Source organism: Mya arenaria, chromosome 12 (assembly GCF_026914265.1).
Source record: "Mya arenaria isolate MELC-2E11 chromosome 12, ASM2691426v1".
NCBI lineage: Eukaryota > Metazoa > Mollusca > Bivalvia > Myida > Myidae > Mya > Mya arenaria.
The window spans coordinates 51,593,878-51,607,679 of record NC_069133.1 but is presented as its reverse complement, the minus strand read 5'-3'; the positions used below and the strand labels follow the sequence as shown (position 1 = coordinate 51,607,679).

The window sequence follows — 13,802 nt, the reverse complement described above, 5'->3', positions numbered from 1 at the left end:
ACCGTTACACTTGCATCCATATTTTTAGAGTTATTGCCTTTTGTTAATTTTCGTTGTTAATTTTTGTCCGACTTATCGTTTTTACCTTCAGTTCAAATGCCACCTACACTTGAAATTTAAATGGCAACATCATTGTCTATAAATGAATAAAATGCCAATCCAACAGCCATAATGTCGACAGTAAATAATTCGTCAGGCGCCACATCCGACTCGCGGAGTTCTAGTTCCTTACTATAAGGCTTTGCGTATATCATGCACATACATGCAACTGACAGATTTCAATACACATTTCATTAATCGTTATATTAATTAATCGGCAATCATCAATGGTTATTTATTTCTCAAAATTTAAGTCCCATTACCTGCAATCCAAACAAACACCTACGATAATTTAACTAATTAACACATGTAATGGAATGTGTCCTGTTTGTCGGCTTCAGATCAAACAGTACAATTTGTGACCAGCTGTGATCAAAGATGCACTGCAATGGTTTGTATTTAAATAGGTCAATCAAATACCGTATGAACCCATTTAACTCCCTAAATTGCGTCTAGGCTGATTCAAACAAACCATACGATCGGAAAATAAAAATCAGTAATCCTAAGCAAATTAACAATTTTAATTGATAACTGACTGTTTAGCTTGAACATTATCACAGACTTGGAGAATTTCAAGTGCTTGATTTGTTTTAAAAATTGACCCTGTCTTATAAACGAGTCGGGACAAAAACACCAGATTTCATGGGCAAAGTTAGGGGGTCGTCTTATAAGCAGATCGCCTTATAGTCGAGGAAATATGGTAACTATAACATTCACTTTTATAAATCTGGGACCTAATCAATTTTTTGAGCCCAGGAATGATTGATTTATACCCAAACTCACTGCCAATCCCAAGATTATTAAGTCTGTTTTCCCTGCCAGACACAGCAATGCTTAAAAACTCAGCTCTAAACCTAACGATGCAAAATTTTCCTGCCAACAATTGCAATTCTAAAACCTAACAGCAGATACTGCCTAACGCATGTTTGCCACCAAATATCAATGATGTAAACAATGAACATTAACATTGTTTTTAAACTATAAAAGAGTAACTTATGATCCCCAATTCTTACATAGCATACAACACATGTGCAGTTTAACCATATCTTGTTATTCTCAACAATCTTCAGGTAAGGGAACAGCATGTTCAGATGTTAGAGGCTGGAATTCTCCCTCTGCTACAGCGGGTGTTACTGGAGCTGAATGGGGTAGGGGAAGTCAGATCCCTGGTTGCCCGTATTCTTGCAAATCTTGCAATGAGCCCTGCGCTACGTTCACATATCATCACTGGAGGTGAACGGGATCCTTTTTTCTTATCATTTTTAGCTTGTTTGCCATTTGCTGGACTGTTTTTTGGTTGTGCATGCTTGTCTATTCTTCAAAAAAGTAAATACCGGTAATTGTCATATTCTTGGTGTCGTTGTCCTCATTGCTGTTGAAGGCGGTGTGGCATTGATGTGCAAAAACTTGACTTAAACTCACATTCCACATATTAACATGAATGTTTGTTCACATTTTACCAGTGACAATATGTAGAGTGTGTCATAACTATGACTTGAGTTATTATTGTGTGATGTCCCTTGAAAGTCTGAATGTCATGGATAACTCTTCCAAACTAAATGACACACATGGATAACCTATTTTTATGAAATCTAGAGCTATCACAGAAGTGATCACTACACTATGTGTCACCTTAATGTGTACAAAGTATCACTCATTTACCCTGAAATCACTCTGTAAACTCCTGCATAGCAATATAAGTATCATTCTAGTTTCAATGCACAACTTGGAAACAATTAGCGTGGGGCTCTCAAAATAAAATGTTAGCACTAGAACACTTCATAGTGATTTTTAATCATATGGACTGAGTTTAAAAATAATCCCTCTTACAATGTGGAAGTGGTTCCCTCCACATACAACCATACTACTATAAAGTAGAACTTAATTTCAATGGTATGTAATTCTAAAATCACTAAGCTGTAGCTCACAAAACAGAATCCGGCACTAGTAGACTTAATGGTGATAATGTTTACCAAGCATGGTACAGCAATCGCTTCTGAAGTGTGAAACACGTTAATTAAATGCTCAAAAACTTTCATATAGCCATAGTAAAATCTATATTCATGAGCACTAAACTCTTTGACAACTTGTCTGTGGCTCACAAACAATATGTCAAGCGCAAGGACACATGGTGATAATATGAAACAAATTTTAGTAAAATCCATCTTAAACTGTAGAAGTAACTATATATTTTCTACACAACTTGGTTGTGGCTTGTGATAAGTACATGTATGTAAGGCACAAGTTCACTTCATGGTGATCATGTGTACCGAGTTTCAGTACAATCTATCTAAAACTAAAGAAAAATATTGCTCCCCAAACATTTTGAAATCAACTGCTTGTCTGATCAATTGACAGATCACTGAACGACCATTCATCCAACAGTATAGTGAAGCAAGTATACACCTTCAAACTTTCTTTGCGAGGTGTTACTAATGTCACTGTTTTTCATGGTTCGTCTTTGTTCTTCTACTCTGCTTAGACATGACTGACCTTTACTGAGATATGGATACATACCAATGTATCCCTGTGTTATTTCAACTATAATTTCTTTGACTTCCAGGATGGGCAGGAGTTTTACACAAGTGGCTGTTTTCCCGTGAACCTTCCCTTTTCTTCTACTCTGCACAAGCCCTAGCCAACCTAGATGGAGATATAGATACAGATCTCAGAATTCCCGGTGTGTTTGAGGATGGGGTGTATCCAGGATACCCTATCTTTAGATCCAGGTAATCAGTGTACTGTCACTAGTACAGAATAACTTGTGTACAGTCATAAAGCATTTATTATGCCCCATGTCATGCACATGTCGGTCCGTCCATCCGTAGGTCGGTCCGTCGGTAAACCAAAGCTTGTCCAAGTGATGACTCAACAATTCCTTCACGTATGGTCATCAAACTTGACATGAAGGTTGAGTCTGACCAGTAGATGACCCTTATTGATTTTGGGGATCATCAGCTCAAAGGTCAAGGTCACAGTGACCTTTAATGGTAGAAGGTTTTCAAAGCTTGTCAGAGTGATAACTTGACAATGCCTGCACCCATGGCCATCAAACTTGACAAGGAGGCTGGGCCTTACAAGTATATGACCCCTATTGATTTTGGGAGTCATCAGCTCAAAGGTCAAAGTCACAGTGACCTTTAAAGGTAAAAGGTTGTCCGAGTGATAAATCACCAATGCCTGCACCCATTGCCAAATTTGACTTGGAGGTCGAGCCTGACCAGCAGATGACCCCTTTTTATTTCAGGGGTCATCAGGTCAAAGGTCAAGGTCACAGTGACCTTGAATGCAAAAAGCTTGTTTGTGTAATAGCTCGATAATGCCTGCATCCATGGCCCTCATTCTTGACAATTAGGTTTGGGGTGACCTGTTCATGACCCCTTTGGATTTTGAGGTCAGAGAGTCATAATCCTTATATCATACTAACCTATTCCACGCTGCTAAGCTGATACATTTTATCTGCAAATATCAGTCATCATCTTTCATTGCATTTAGGGTATTTAATAATAAGGGAGGGGGGCGGGGGGGGGGGGGGGGGGGGGGGATAAAGGTGTTCATAAGCAATTCCTGTGAGATTTATGATGAATTTTTATTATAAGTAAAAATGTTGACAGCTTTTGCTTTATTGAAGGCAAAGGAGCCCTAGGGTGGAGGTTGATATTGTCTTTATCCATGGGCTTCTGGGTGGTCCTTTCAAGACCTGGAGACAGGAGGATCGCCGAGACACAGAGCCCAACTTTGTCATGACTGAGGAGTTCAAACAAAGCCATACCTTCTTCTGGCCCAAGGTAGGCAGCCTTTACAGTTAGATATCAGTTGAACTTCTGCTTAAATTGTGTGCTTAATGCTTTCATAACTTTTCTTTTCACAAGTAGTTGTCCTTGTACATGTATCACTTAAAATTAGCTCATTTTTAGTTGGTGTGTTTTTCAAAGGAAAAAAACATTGAGAAACTGTGGTAGCCTTGGTGTGGCTTCCATGTTAAAACTTCAGCATTTCCCAATACTCAAACAATGTTTAATATATAAACATAAAAATTCGTACACATGTTCAATATGACAATACTCTCAAGTGTAGGAGGTCTCATATTTGAAATATGCTCGTCATAGAACAGATGTATTTAGGCCAGGAAGATGAGCACCTTGATCTATAACTTTAGAAGCATTTTTCCAATTATCGTCAAATTTGGTCAAAATGTGAATGGGCATAATATATCATGAACAAGTTGTTACCGTAACCAGCCATATTACTTTAGTCACTCAATAGTTATCACAGTTTAATTATAGAAACTACCTAAAATCAGTATTGTCGGATCAATAACTATAGACATGTTTGTTAACCATTTATATTGCAGGAGTCATTTGAGAGTTATCACCCTTTGATAAAAGAAATTACCTAGAGTCGGTCTTGTTCATTCAAAAACTGTAGAAGTTTTTTTTCCGAACATCGCCAACTTTAGACAATATGTTAATGGGCAGAATGACTTGGTCATGTTTGATCCATTCACATCATCCTAGTCACACCATAGTATTGACCCTTAAATGGTAAAAACTGCATTTACAGTGTCTACTCTCCAACTTTTGTTCACATTCAACTAATTATCCCCAAACTTCGTATTCTAAAAATGGCACGAGTGTATTTTGCAATAGTTGGTGCTTTTGAAGAGTTTGTCCCTTGATCCAGAGTGATGATGCTATATGTACCAAAGATTAGATTTATCATGATCGAACCTCGGATGAAAGAGAATGCCCTTGATTGGCTGAGAAATAATGTATGTAAGCATTTACTTGCAATGATCTTGGTTAATGTATGTCTTAAATAATTCAGGACAAACTAGATTAAAGTATTATTTCAGGACTGGTTAGGCCATGATCTAAAGGAAGCCCGCATTCTGAATGTGGGATATGACACAGAATTGACCACATGGAACCGTAAGCACCCTATAGAAGACAGCAAGTAGGCACTTCTTTGTTTTTAATTCATAGAATCAATTTTTCAATGTTTATTCTTATCAGGACTTTCTAATAGGCTGTTATTAGCTCTACTGGCCAAAGGCCAGAAGAGCTTATGCGATGGTAATGTGTACGTAGTATGTGCATCCGTGCGTCTGTGTGTCTATAAACAATTGCTTGTGAACACGATACAGGCTTCAGTTTTGATTGTATCTCGATGAAACTTGTACAGTATCTAGATATTCATTAAAGCTTGGTTCCTTTTGAAAACCAGCCAGATCCGCCCATGCATGCCTAGATTATGGCCCTTGATAGTATAAAAAAATGCTATTGTGTAAAAAATTGGTTGTGAACACGATACAGTCTTCATTTTTGATTGTATCTCGATGAAACTTGTACAGTATCTAGATATCCATTAGAGCTCGGTTCCTTTTGAAAACCAGTCTATTTTTAGCCAAGTCTACATGAGCGAAGTCTATTTTTAGCCAAGTTTACATGTAAAGTCACAATAGCCTCCAAAGGTTTGTTCAAATCATGCCCCTGGCAAATCCTTGCTATTTTGAACAAGGCTTTATTTAGTGGTCCACTACCATGGTTGTTCAAATTATGCCCCTTGGGTCAAAACTGGCACTGCCCTGGTTGTCACAATTTTCCTAGAGACTTATTTAAGAAATATTTTCAAAATCTTCTTGTTTCAAACCACAAGGACCATACCTTTGATATTTGTTGTGGAGCATCATATGATGCAATTGAAAACATTTGAAATAATGCCCCTTGGGCAAAAGCTGGCCCCACCCCTTTTGACTTACTTATTAATTTTTAAAGCTACAATAATGAAACTTTGACCATGTGAACAGTTTTTCAAACAAGCATTAATGTTGTCCTCGGATGTCCTTGACTTTGACCGACTTTTTATTTTAAAGCTACAGAAATGAAATTTTGATGATGAGTACAGTTTTGAAAGCAAATATTTTTTTTCCCTCAGATTACCTTTACTTGGCACATATTAAAATAGTTCATGCAACTAATCTGCTTACAATACTTCCTGTCCTCAGATGTTGAACGTGCAGAGTTTTCAGCTTACCCAAACACTAAAAGTGAACTATATATTTGTTGCTTATTACTCAAACGTACATGCTCTGGATTGAAAATGACCACAAGAGCCATGCCAGTAGAGCATAGGCCCTTTTGGGCGTCTTGTCTTCAGTAAGTGGTGTGAAATCATTTATAGAATCTGTATGAGCTTCAGATTGAAAGATCATTATGGACAAAAGTTATATGACAAAAATCACCAAATTTCACAATAGATTATAATTATACTAAGGTATGTACCAGGCAGGGAAAAAATATTTAAAAAAAATTCATACTATGAGAGAAAAAGGATAGTCAAAAACTTAATATGTTTAATGGTACAAAGGCAATAAATCATATTCTGTGCAGAATAACTGCACACTTTATAAAAATAGAGATGTTTTTTGACAAGGACAATCCTAGACTAGACTGGGATTTTGAAAAAAGAAGAGAATCTTATATTTCTTCTAAGTCATGGAAAAAGTCCTAATTATCATGTATGTATATATTGGCAGACGTACCCTGTCAAGCAGAAGTGCATCATTTTTGGAGAAGTTAAGGCTGGCTGATGTTGGTTCAAGGCCTGTTATCTGGGTTGGACACTCCATGGGAGGTATGTGATAAGTTGTAATGCCAACTGCTTGGTATATCAGATTCGGGATCAGAGGAACCTGGGTTTGATCCTCACACCGAGCTCTGCTGATAATTGATACTAGTTGACCCAGGAACCGCTTATGATTGTTAATGGTTATATGTATAAATGATAGATGATTTTGTCATGTATATGATACAAATTATTTGATGGTCTTGATGTTGCTGTGCAAAAACCTAAGGTAGGCTTAAAAACAATTCTATATATTAAACTTAAACTTAGTGCATATGTTGCCAGAGACTAGGTGTACACGTACAGCAAGAGTAGGTGGTGTGTAAGCTCTCAGGCCTTGCTTATGAATCTTGCAATGATTAACGGACAAGTATTGTTGTTTGTTTTGCGGCACTCATTTATACATGGCTATAACAATTCTGATGTCTTTAACACATTTGTAGCTGGACTGGTTACAGAAAAGCAAATACATCTTTAAATATTTAAGACCTGTTGCACTTTGATTGCAGATTGATAAACATGGCTTCACCTAACGTTAAGAGAGACAAGGATAGAACCCCAGTATCGCACCATACCAAAGACACATTCTTCTTAATGCCTATTCAGGGGTCATTTGTAGCTTTCCTGTGAGAATGAGAGTGGTCTAGTGGTATAGGTGTCATCCTCTCACCCAAGAGGTTGTGGGTTTTAATCCCAACCAGGGGAACTTTCTCTCGGCCTCTCAAAATGGACATCAGTACTGGTTTTTACCCAGGAAACAGACTCAAGAGTGATTCTATAAGCTTCAGCTTTCGTCACAATCGAGCTAAAAGAAATTTGTATAACCTAACTTTCCTGTGACAGCTCTTGTTTATTATTCAACTTACTTTTACAGGCTTATTGATCAAAGACATGTTGAGGAAGGCAGAGACAGATCCCCAGTATCACACCCTGCTGGACAACACAATCGGCATTCTCAACTACAGCGTTCCACACCAAGGGTCTAGCCTCCCACGATACACTAAACAATATGGCCTCAAGTACGCAATATCTCCATCAGTGGAGGTCCAGGAACTTGATGAAGGTAACAACTACTTGTTGGTTTTATACTCCCCCCTTAACGTTATGTTCTAGGATATTGTTATATTTGTTGTCGTTAAAAAGGAAACTTTCGTGTCAGACTGTTTGATAACTGAATAGAGGCGTAGTCAATTGACAGTTATTAATACTTGCCATACTGTAATGCTACTTATATGATGGAAATCGAAAAACAGCAAAGATATGTTTCAACAAATACACAAATAATTCCATCATGTGTTGTATTAACATTGACATTAAAACTAAAGACTTTAGTATCTGTTTATTAAGATTTTATTATTAAAATAAACATTTGGACATCCATTAATTGATAGTATTTTTTGTGTTCCAAAGTTACTGTCAATTTCTCAGAATTGTTACTATCAAGAGTTTTATATGTATTACATAGACAATCCAAGCTTAAAGAGCTTACAGAAGAGCTTCCAGGACCTGGTCAACTCACGTCATATTCCGGTGCTGAGTTTTGGGGAAACAGTGAAGACTCGAACGGTTCTCAATATGGTGTTGCACATAGTACCTCCTGAATCTGCTGGTGAGTAAAGATTATCTCAGTTAAATTGTTTTCTTTAATATCAATTAGCATTGTTTTGTAGAATTATATTTGCAGGGATGAAACTACTTTTTATGGCTTTTTGGTGATTGTTATGATTACATTAGTCTGAAAATAAAAGCACTGGCTTAATTAAGTATTTGATAGTTTCTCATCTTTCATAACATCTTATTTTCATGTCATATTTCTATGTGCAAAACTGCAAGAACATACCTCGTCCCTTATTTAAAATGTGACATGTTTTCATGCATCAATTGATGATATAGTACTACATGTATGTTTACCCAATTTCAAGACAATCTTTGTTCTTTTTGTCTCACTTTATCATTGAGTTTTCAGTGTTACTAGTAATATATATCATGCACTGTTTATGTTTTTATCATCAGCGAGATACGTTTATGTCTTTTTATGTAACTAACATCCACTACATTTTACAATTATTTATTCCCAGGTATTCCATTGGCTATGTTTTATAACAAAAAAATCATCTGTTATTTTGAACAATACTATTACTTAAACATGCATATACTTAGTACACTTTCTTCTCTAAACTGTTGAATAATTCATCATATTTGCACAACACAAGCACTTAATGTATATTTGATTTATATATATAAGTGGTTATGTACATATAGTTTCATCAATCCGTTGCAGTGCAGTTACGAGTACAATACAAAATATGTCACATAGAACCTTTTCGCATTCATCCCTCCACATGGACAAGCTTAGAAGCCCAACTTTTTAGTGATAAATGTTGCTGGATATATTCGCGACCACCTTGAAACATTTAGTGAAACAGGAGGATCACTAGGGTTGAAAATGGATTATGATAACTTAACATCACATTTTCCCAACCATGATATATCAATCCATTCCATAGCAAAACTAAACTACTGAAATAAAACAACCAATATCTTACCACATCTGCTTAATCAAAAGTGTTCCACGGTGTTTCAGTCTCATAAACATGGATGTGTCTATGAAATTACACAAGCTAACGCATATGTATTATACTCAAGATACAATATTTCAAATGCATAATAAACATTCCCCAGCTTCAGTTTTTACTGAGCAATCAACATTCTGTCACAATATGTTTATTCCAAGACTAACTGTTTCAGTTACATGAACGCCCCCCCCCCACCTTCAAAGTATCTACTCAAATAAAATAACCAATAAATTGTCACACCTGCTTAATCCAACATATAGTTTTTCAGTTACACTCACACAAACCGTTCTTGGTTGAAGTAAAGTGGCGCCTAAAACTTCTACTCCAAATTCCTCTCTGTGGTCGTGTTTAATGACGTTGTTGGAATCGTGTCCACAGATGTACAGTCTACCTTGCTTGTCTACACAGACTCCTTCTGGGCCTTTTAGATATTCCTCTTCTATTGTTTTAAGTATACGTCCGTCTTTGTCAAGACACACAACTTTGTTTTGCTTGTAGTTTGTGACGTAAATTTTACAGCCATCCGCTGTTACAGTTAGTCTGTCTACGGTGTGCCGACCTGTTTCATCTTCAAATAGTTTCTTCTGCATTTTACCAGTCGGATTGTAGACATAAAGGGCATTGCCTGTTGTCATATACAGTTGTTCACTGGCATAATGCAATGATGAACAGCTGTGGTCTACATTGAACGCCTTTGTGGGTATAATAGATGTGTCCGTACAATCAAAAAAGCATATCTCATGAAGTGTTTTGTATAAATTTTCGTTGTTTTGTGCAACAGCAATTTCGCTTTGTCCTACTTTGCAAATGTCCTTTAAATATGGTTGAAGTCGGTAGGTGCATACTATTTCTTTGTATGTGTTCAGTAGCTTCAAAGAACTGTTTCCACCATCAGCAATAATAATTCCTCCGGTTTCAAGCTCACAAATACCAGTTATATTGCATGTGTTCTTGTCATCGGGGCATTTTATATGTATCTGCCTGACTCTAGTGGCAGTGGTTTTAACATCTGCAAACGCTTTCTCCGCAGAGAGCCGTGTGTGGATATCCGAGTTCAGTGTCAGTGCCATTGAATATGATGGTGTTAGTGCATCCTCTTCTAAACTAATCTGAGCTTGTTTCATTTCATCAATGCACTGTCGAAATGCCAAACATGTCGCAGTATCGCTGTCGCCATACTTTTCTGATATTTTGTTCAGTAAAATTTCTAATCGCTCATCGTAATCATTCAACTCCTCTATGTCACACCGAAGTAATTCACACACATGTTTCTCAGCTGTGCTTACTTGTTGAAGTGTATCTGCTTCCATTTTGTCAAGGACATTGTCAATATCCTTTCGCAAAGTCCTGATCTTTGCAACAAATTCGTCCGATGTTTTGCGTAGGGCTTTTTGTGTCGTTTTCTTTTCTTCTTGAGTACTTCGCAATTTTAACTGTGTCCTATTTACTTCAAGAATGCCATCTGTAAATTCATCTTTAGTCCTGATTCCGCTGGCTAACGATGACAAATTTACGATTTTCCTGCAACACCTAAATAGAAGATAATTTTATTTAATCAAGACAACAAAGAGAGTTACCATTGAGTATATCGAAACCAAATGTATAACTTCGAGATATGTGTACGATAATTATATTGAATATGATATCCTGCATAGGTTTTATTTACATGTACATACATTTTTGGAGTAAAGTCTATCTTACCCATGATCAATAGAAACGCACTTCTGACAGCAAACGACATCATGCTCTTCACAGAAATAAGCAAGACTCTGCTTTGTATGTATCTTGCAACAGAAAATATCATCAAATTCGACCCACTTCGCCTTGTCTTGTGTCGTCAGAACTTGGTGTTCTTTAAGAATCTGTGTGTGAAATGTTATGCAGTTATTGCAGTACAGTTTTCTACATTCAGTGCAACAATAACTCGCTTCCGCGTTCAATCCCTTTGCTTTGCACACGGAACATTGATAATCATGAACACAATCCGATGCCTCGTGCTGCTGCGAATGTAAGACACAGTCCGACCCTTTATTGATTGAACTTTCCATATTGGCACTTCAACTTCCACTTCCAACTTTCCTGAAATGTATGTAAATACTTAAGTATGACGTAGAACATAATCGTACTTTCTTTCAGGTGTAGATGTATGTATTTGAAAACACGTACTAATATGGCAAATACGTTTTATAATATCAATTTGGTAACAATGTAAATATATAAAAACACTCACAGCATATTGAAGACAATTTGACACGGAAGTTAATCATGAATGAACACGAAACGAGCATAAATAGTACAAACTGTTTACGCTTTGTAAACTTCTGAATATAATACATAAAACCATCAAAGAGAGACAACCTATTTGAGTATATTTATACTATAAATGCTTAATATTAAGTACTTCGCTGATGAGTGGTGTGTTTTTTTCTTTACTTTAATTTAAAAAATCAAAATAAATTGTTTTGTACCACGGTGGACAATCTTTGTTAAAAAACAGTTATGTTTTGAGTAAAAAAAGGGGCCGTGTGCAGGGACGGTTCTAGGATTGGACGTTAACTGGGGCGTAACTTTAGGCCGTATGCTATTGACCTGCTTTTATTCCTCCGAACCGAAATTGATTTTGGTCTAAAATGTTGGCAGCGGGTTGTGCGTGCGCCCGTAAGAAAGTTCTAGCAGTTTCTTGTCCGAAATGGTGCGTTTTCAGTGTAATTTATTGCTTTTCCTATATTGAAATAATAAGTCAACTTTGATGAAATGCCCCCCCCCCCCCACACACACACCTCTTGCATCCGCTAGTGAAATAGAAGAGCGGTTAAATTTGGCCAGTAAACTGATAATGTGCTGAGATATGTATGGATAAAATTGTGTTTCCCGTAGGACTTAAAGCAAATCATCCGTTGTATTTAAGCAATATTAAGATAATTTAACAGCATCGATATTTTGAGCTTTTTAAGTTATTCCAAGCGGAATTTTTAGATTGTAATATAGACAGGACGTTGACTCTTAAGTGTCCAGGCCCTTCGGCGCGACGCCAGCTAAGGAGCAGAAATAAAGTAAAAAATTCCGTTTAGGATTTAAAAAAAATAGCAACCTGCTGTTATTATAACTTATAGCTAGTCTGTCTAATACCGCGTACCGCCTCTTTATTCGTCTTCATGTCTTTAAAGATTTATTTTCTTTTTAAATAATTCACTTTTAACCCTGAGATTTTTAAAATTAAGCAATACGAATTTGTATGTGCACAATTAAGGACTATCTTATTGGATATGAATAGTAACAAAAGTTTTAAAAAAATACGTTGTTCTTAATTTTGTAGATCCTGGTGTGGGAGAATTTGAGCTATTCCCGAGTGACCACATCAACATATGTAAGCCGCGGGACCGCAACAGCCCACTCTACATCCAGTCGTACCGATTCATCCTTGCCTGTATCCACCAGCATCGGGCTAGGGACAAGAAACGTCGCATACGTAGGGAAGTTACATCTTGATGTTAGGAAAATGTTATTTTGACGTTATAACGCAACGCATTCCGTTTTAATCAGTGTATCATTCACTGCATCTGGGCGAAACTACTACCAATGGTGCATCCAGTCTGCACCCATCATCGATAGAGAAACAGCTTTACATACGTCGGGAAATAACATCTTGATTTTAAAAGGATCGCTTTGTGTTTCGGAAAATAATGTCTTTTAGTGCATCGGGAACGAACGTCTTTTTAACGGATCACTTAGTGCATCGGGAAAAAACATATTTTTTTAGGAGGATCATTCATTGACTGCATGTAAAACAATTTCGTTAAGTTCATTTCACTCGACCATGCATCAATGGGCACAATGTCGGGAGGTGGCATCTTAATTGTTTTATGTTTAGGGGATATTGTTTTATCCTTTATCTTTTCCGTTGCCTTCATTTCAGACTTTTAAATTCATAAAGAAGAAAATGTCTGAATTGTATTGACCATTCCACAACGAGATGGTAGTTTCATTTCATAGATACAAAACGTAGAAAAATAACGTCTTGATATAGGAGACTATTTTCTAGACTAGATAAAGATACAATTGTACTTGACACGATTTCGACCATTGACAACAAGGTTGGACGCCTTGTATGCGCACGTGTCCTAAACCTGGAGATGCTCCAAGGGTATTGTCATATTGTATCCAGGGACATAAAAAATCGCATTGTCTAGAAATGAATTACTCTGGAGACTCTTTTACGTATTAGACGTGTACATTTTCAAATGATTTTGGGTGTTCTTAAAAGGGGAGGAGGTGTCGAAGTAATTGTGACTGATTTTTTGGTGTTTTTATAAGCATATCATTTTCATTTTTATCAGTTTATTATTTTAATAAATCCCAGGGGACCTTGTTATTTGCGTCAAGATAAATATTTGTCGGGATAATTGTTTGATGTTGAGTTGTATATTTCTATCATTATGTTAATGATGCAGTTTATGTTAACGCATGTCAGTGTGTTTAAATAAATGTTTGAAAAGCATA

At 36.7% G+C, this 13,802-nt stretch overlaps 2 protein-coding genes across 3 annotated transcripts in view; one reads left to right on the top strand and one right to left on the bottom strand.

The window, feature by feature from the left end:
* LOC128211319 (protein SERAC1-like) overlaps positions 1-13,802 on the top strand; it is a 24,822-nt gene extending 11,020 nt beyond the window's left edge. For both annotated transcript variants that reach the window (XM_052915980.1, XM_052915981.1), the window contains exons 10-17: positions 1,170-1,332; positions 2,663-2,828; positions 3,731-3,887; positions 4,955-5,055; positions 6,638-6,735; positions 7,601-7,789; positions 8,192-8,335; positions 12,619-13,802. In XM_052915980.1, the coding sequence (XP_052771940.1) occupies positions 1,170-1,332; positions 2,663-2,828; positions 3,731-3,887; positions 4,955-5,055; positions 6,638-6,735; positions 7,601-7,789; positions 8,192-8,335; positions 12,619-12,791 (1,191 nt within the window). In that variant the 3' untranslated portion in view covers positions 12,792-13,802. The remainder of the gene's footprint in view (positions 1-1,169; positions 1,333-2,662; positions 2,829-3,730; positions 3,888-4,954; positions 5,056-6,637; positions 6,736-7,600; positions 7,790-8,191; positions 8,336-12,618) is intronic.
* Positions 8,779-12,185, bottom strand: LOC128211322 (uncharacterized). Its single transcript, XM_052915984.1, has 3 exons — positions 11,533-12,185; positions 11,004-11,381; positions 8,779-10,832 (listed from the first exon to the last, which is right to left on the bottom strand). Exons 2-3 carry the CDS (start codon positions 11,348-11,350, stop codon positions 9,509-9,511), a joined length of 1,671 nt encoding a protein of 556 aa, XP_052771944.1. The 5' UTR covers positions 11,351-11,381; positions 11,533-12,185; the 3' UTR covers positions 8,779-9,508.

What these genes read in the sequence shown, in the direction of transcription:
- LOC128211322 (XM_052915984.1), bottom strand. Translation starts at nt 11,350, where the DNA reads ATGGAAAGTTCAATCAATAAAGGGTCGGACTGTGTCTTACATTCGCAG. An exon ending in TGCGTTTCTATTGATCATGG is followed by an intron (nt 10,833 to 11,003) that starts GTAAGATAGACT and finishes TCTTCTATTTAG; the next exon opens with GTGTTGCAGGAAAATCGTAA.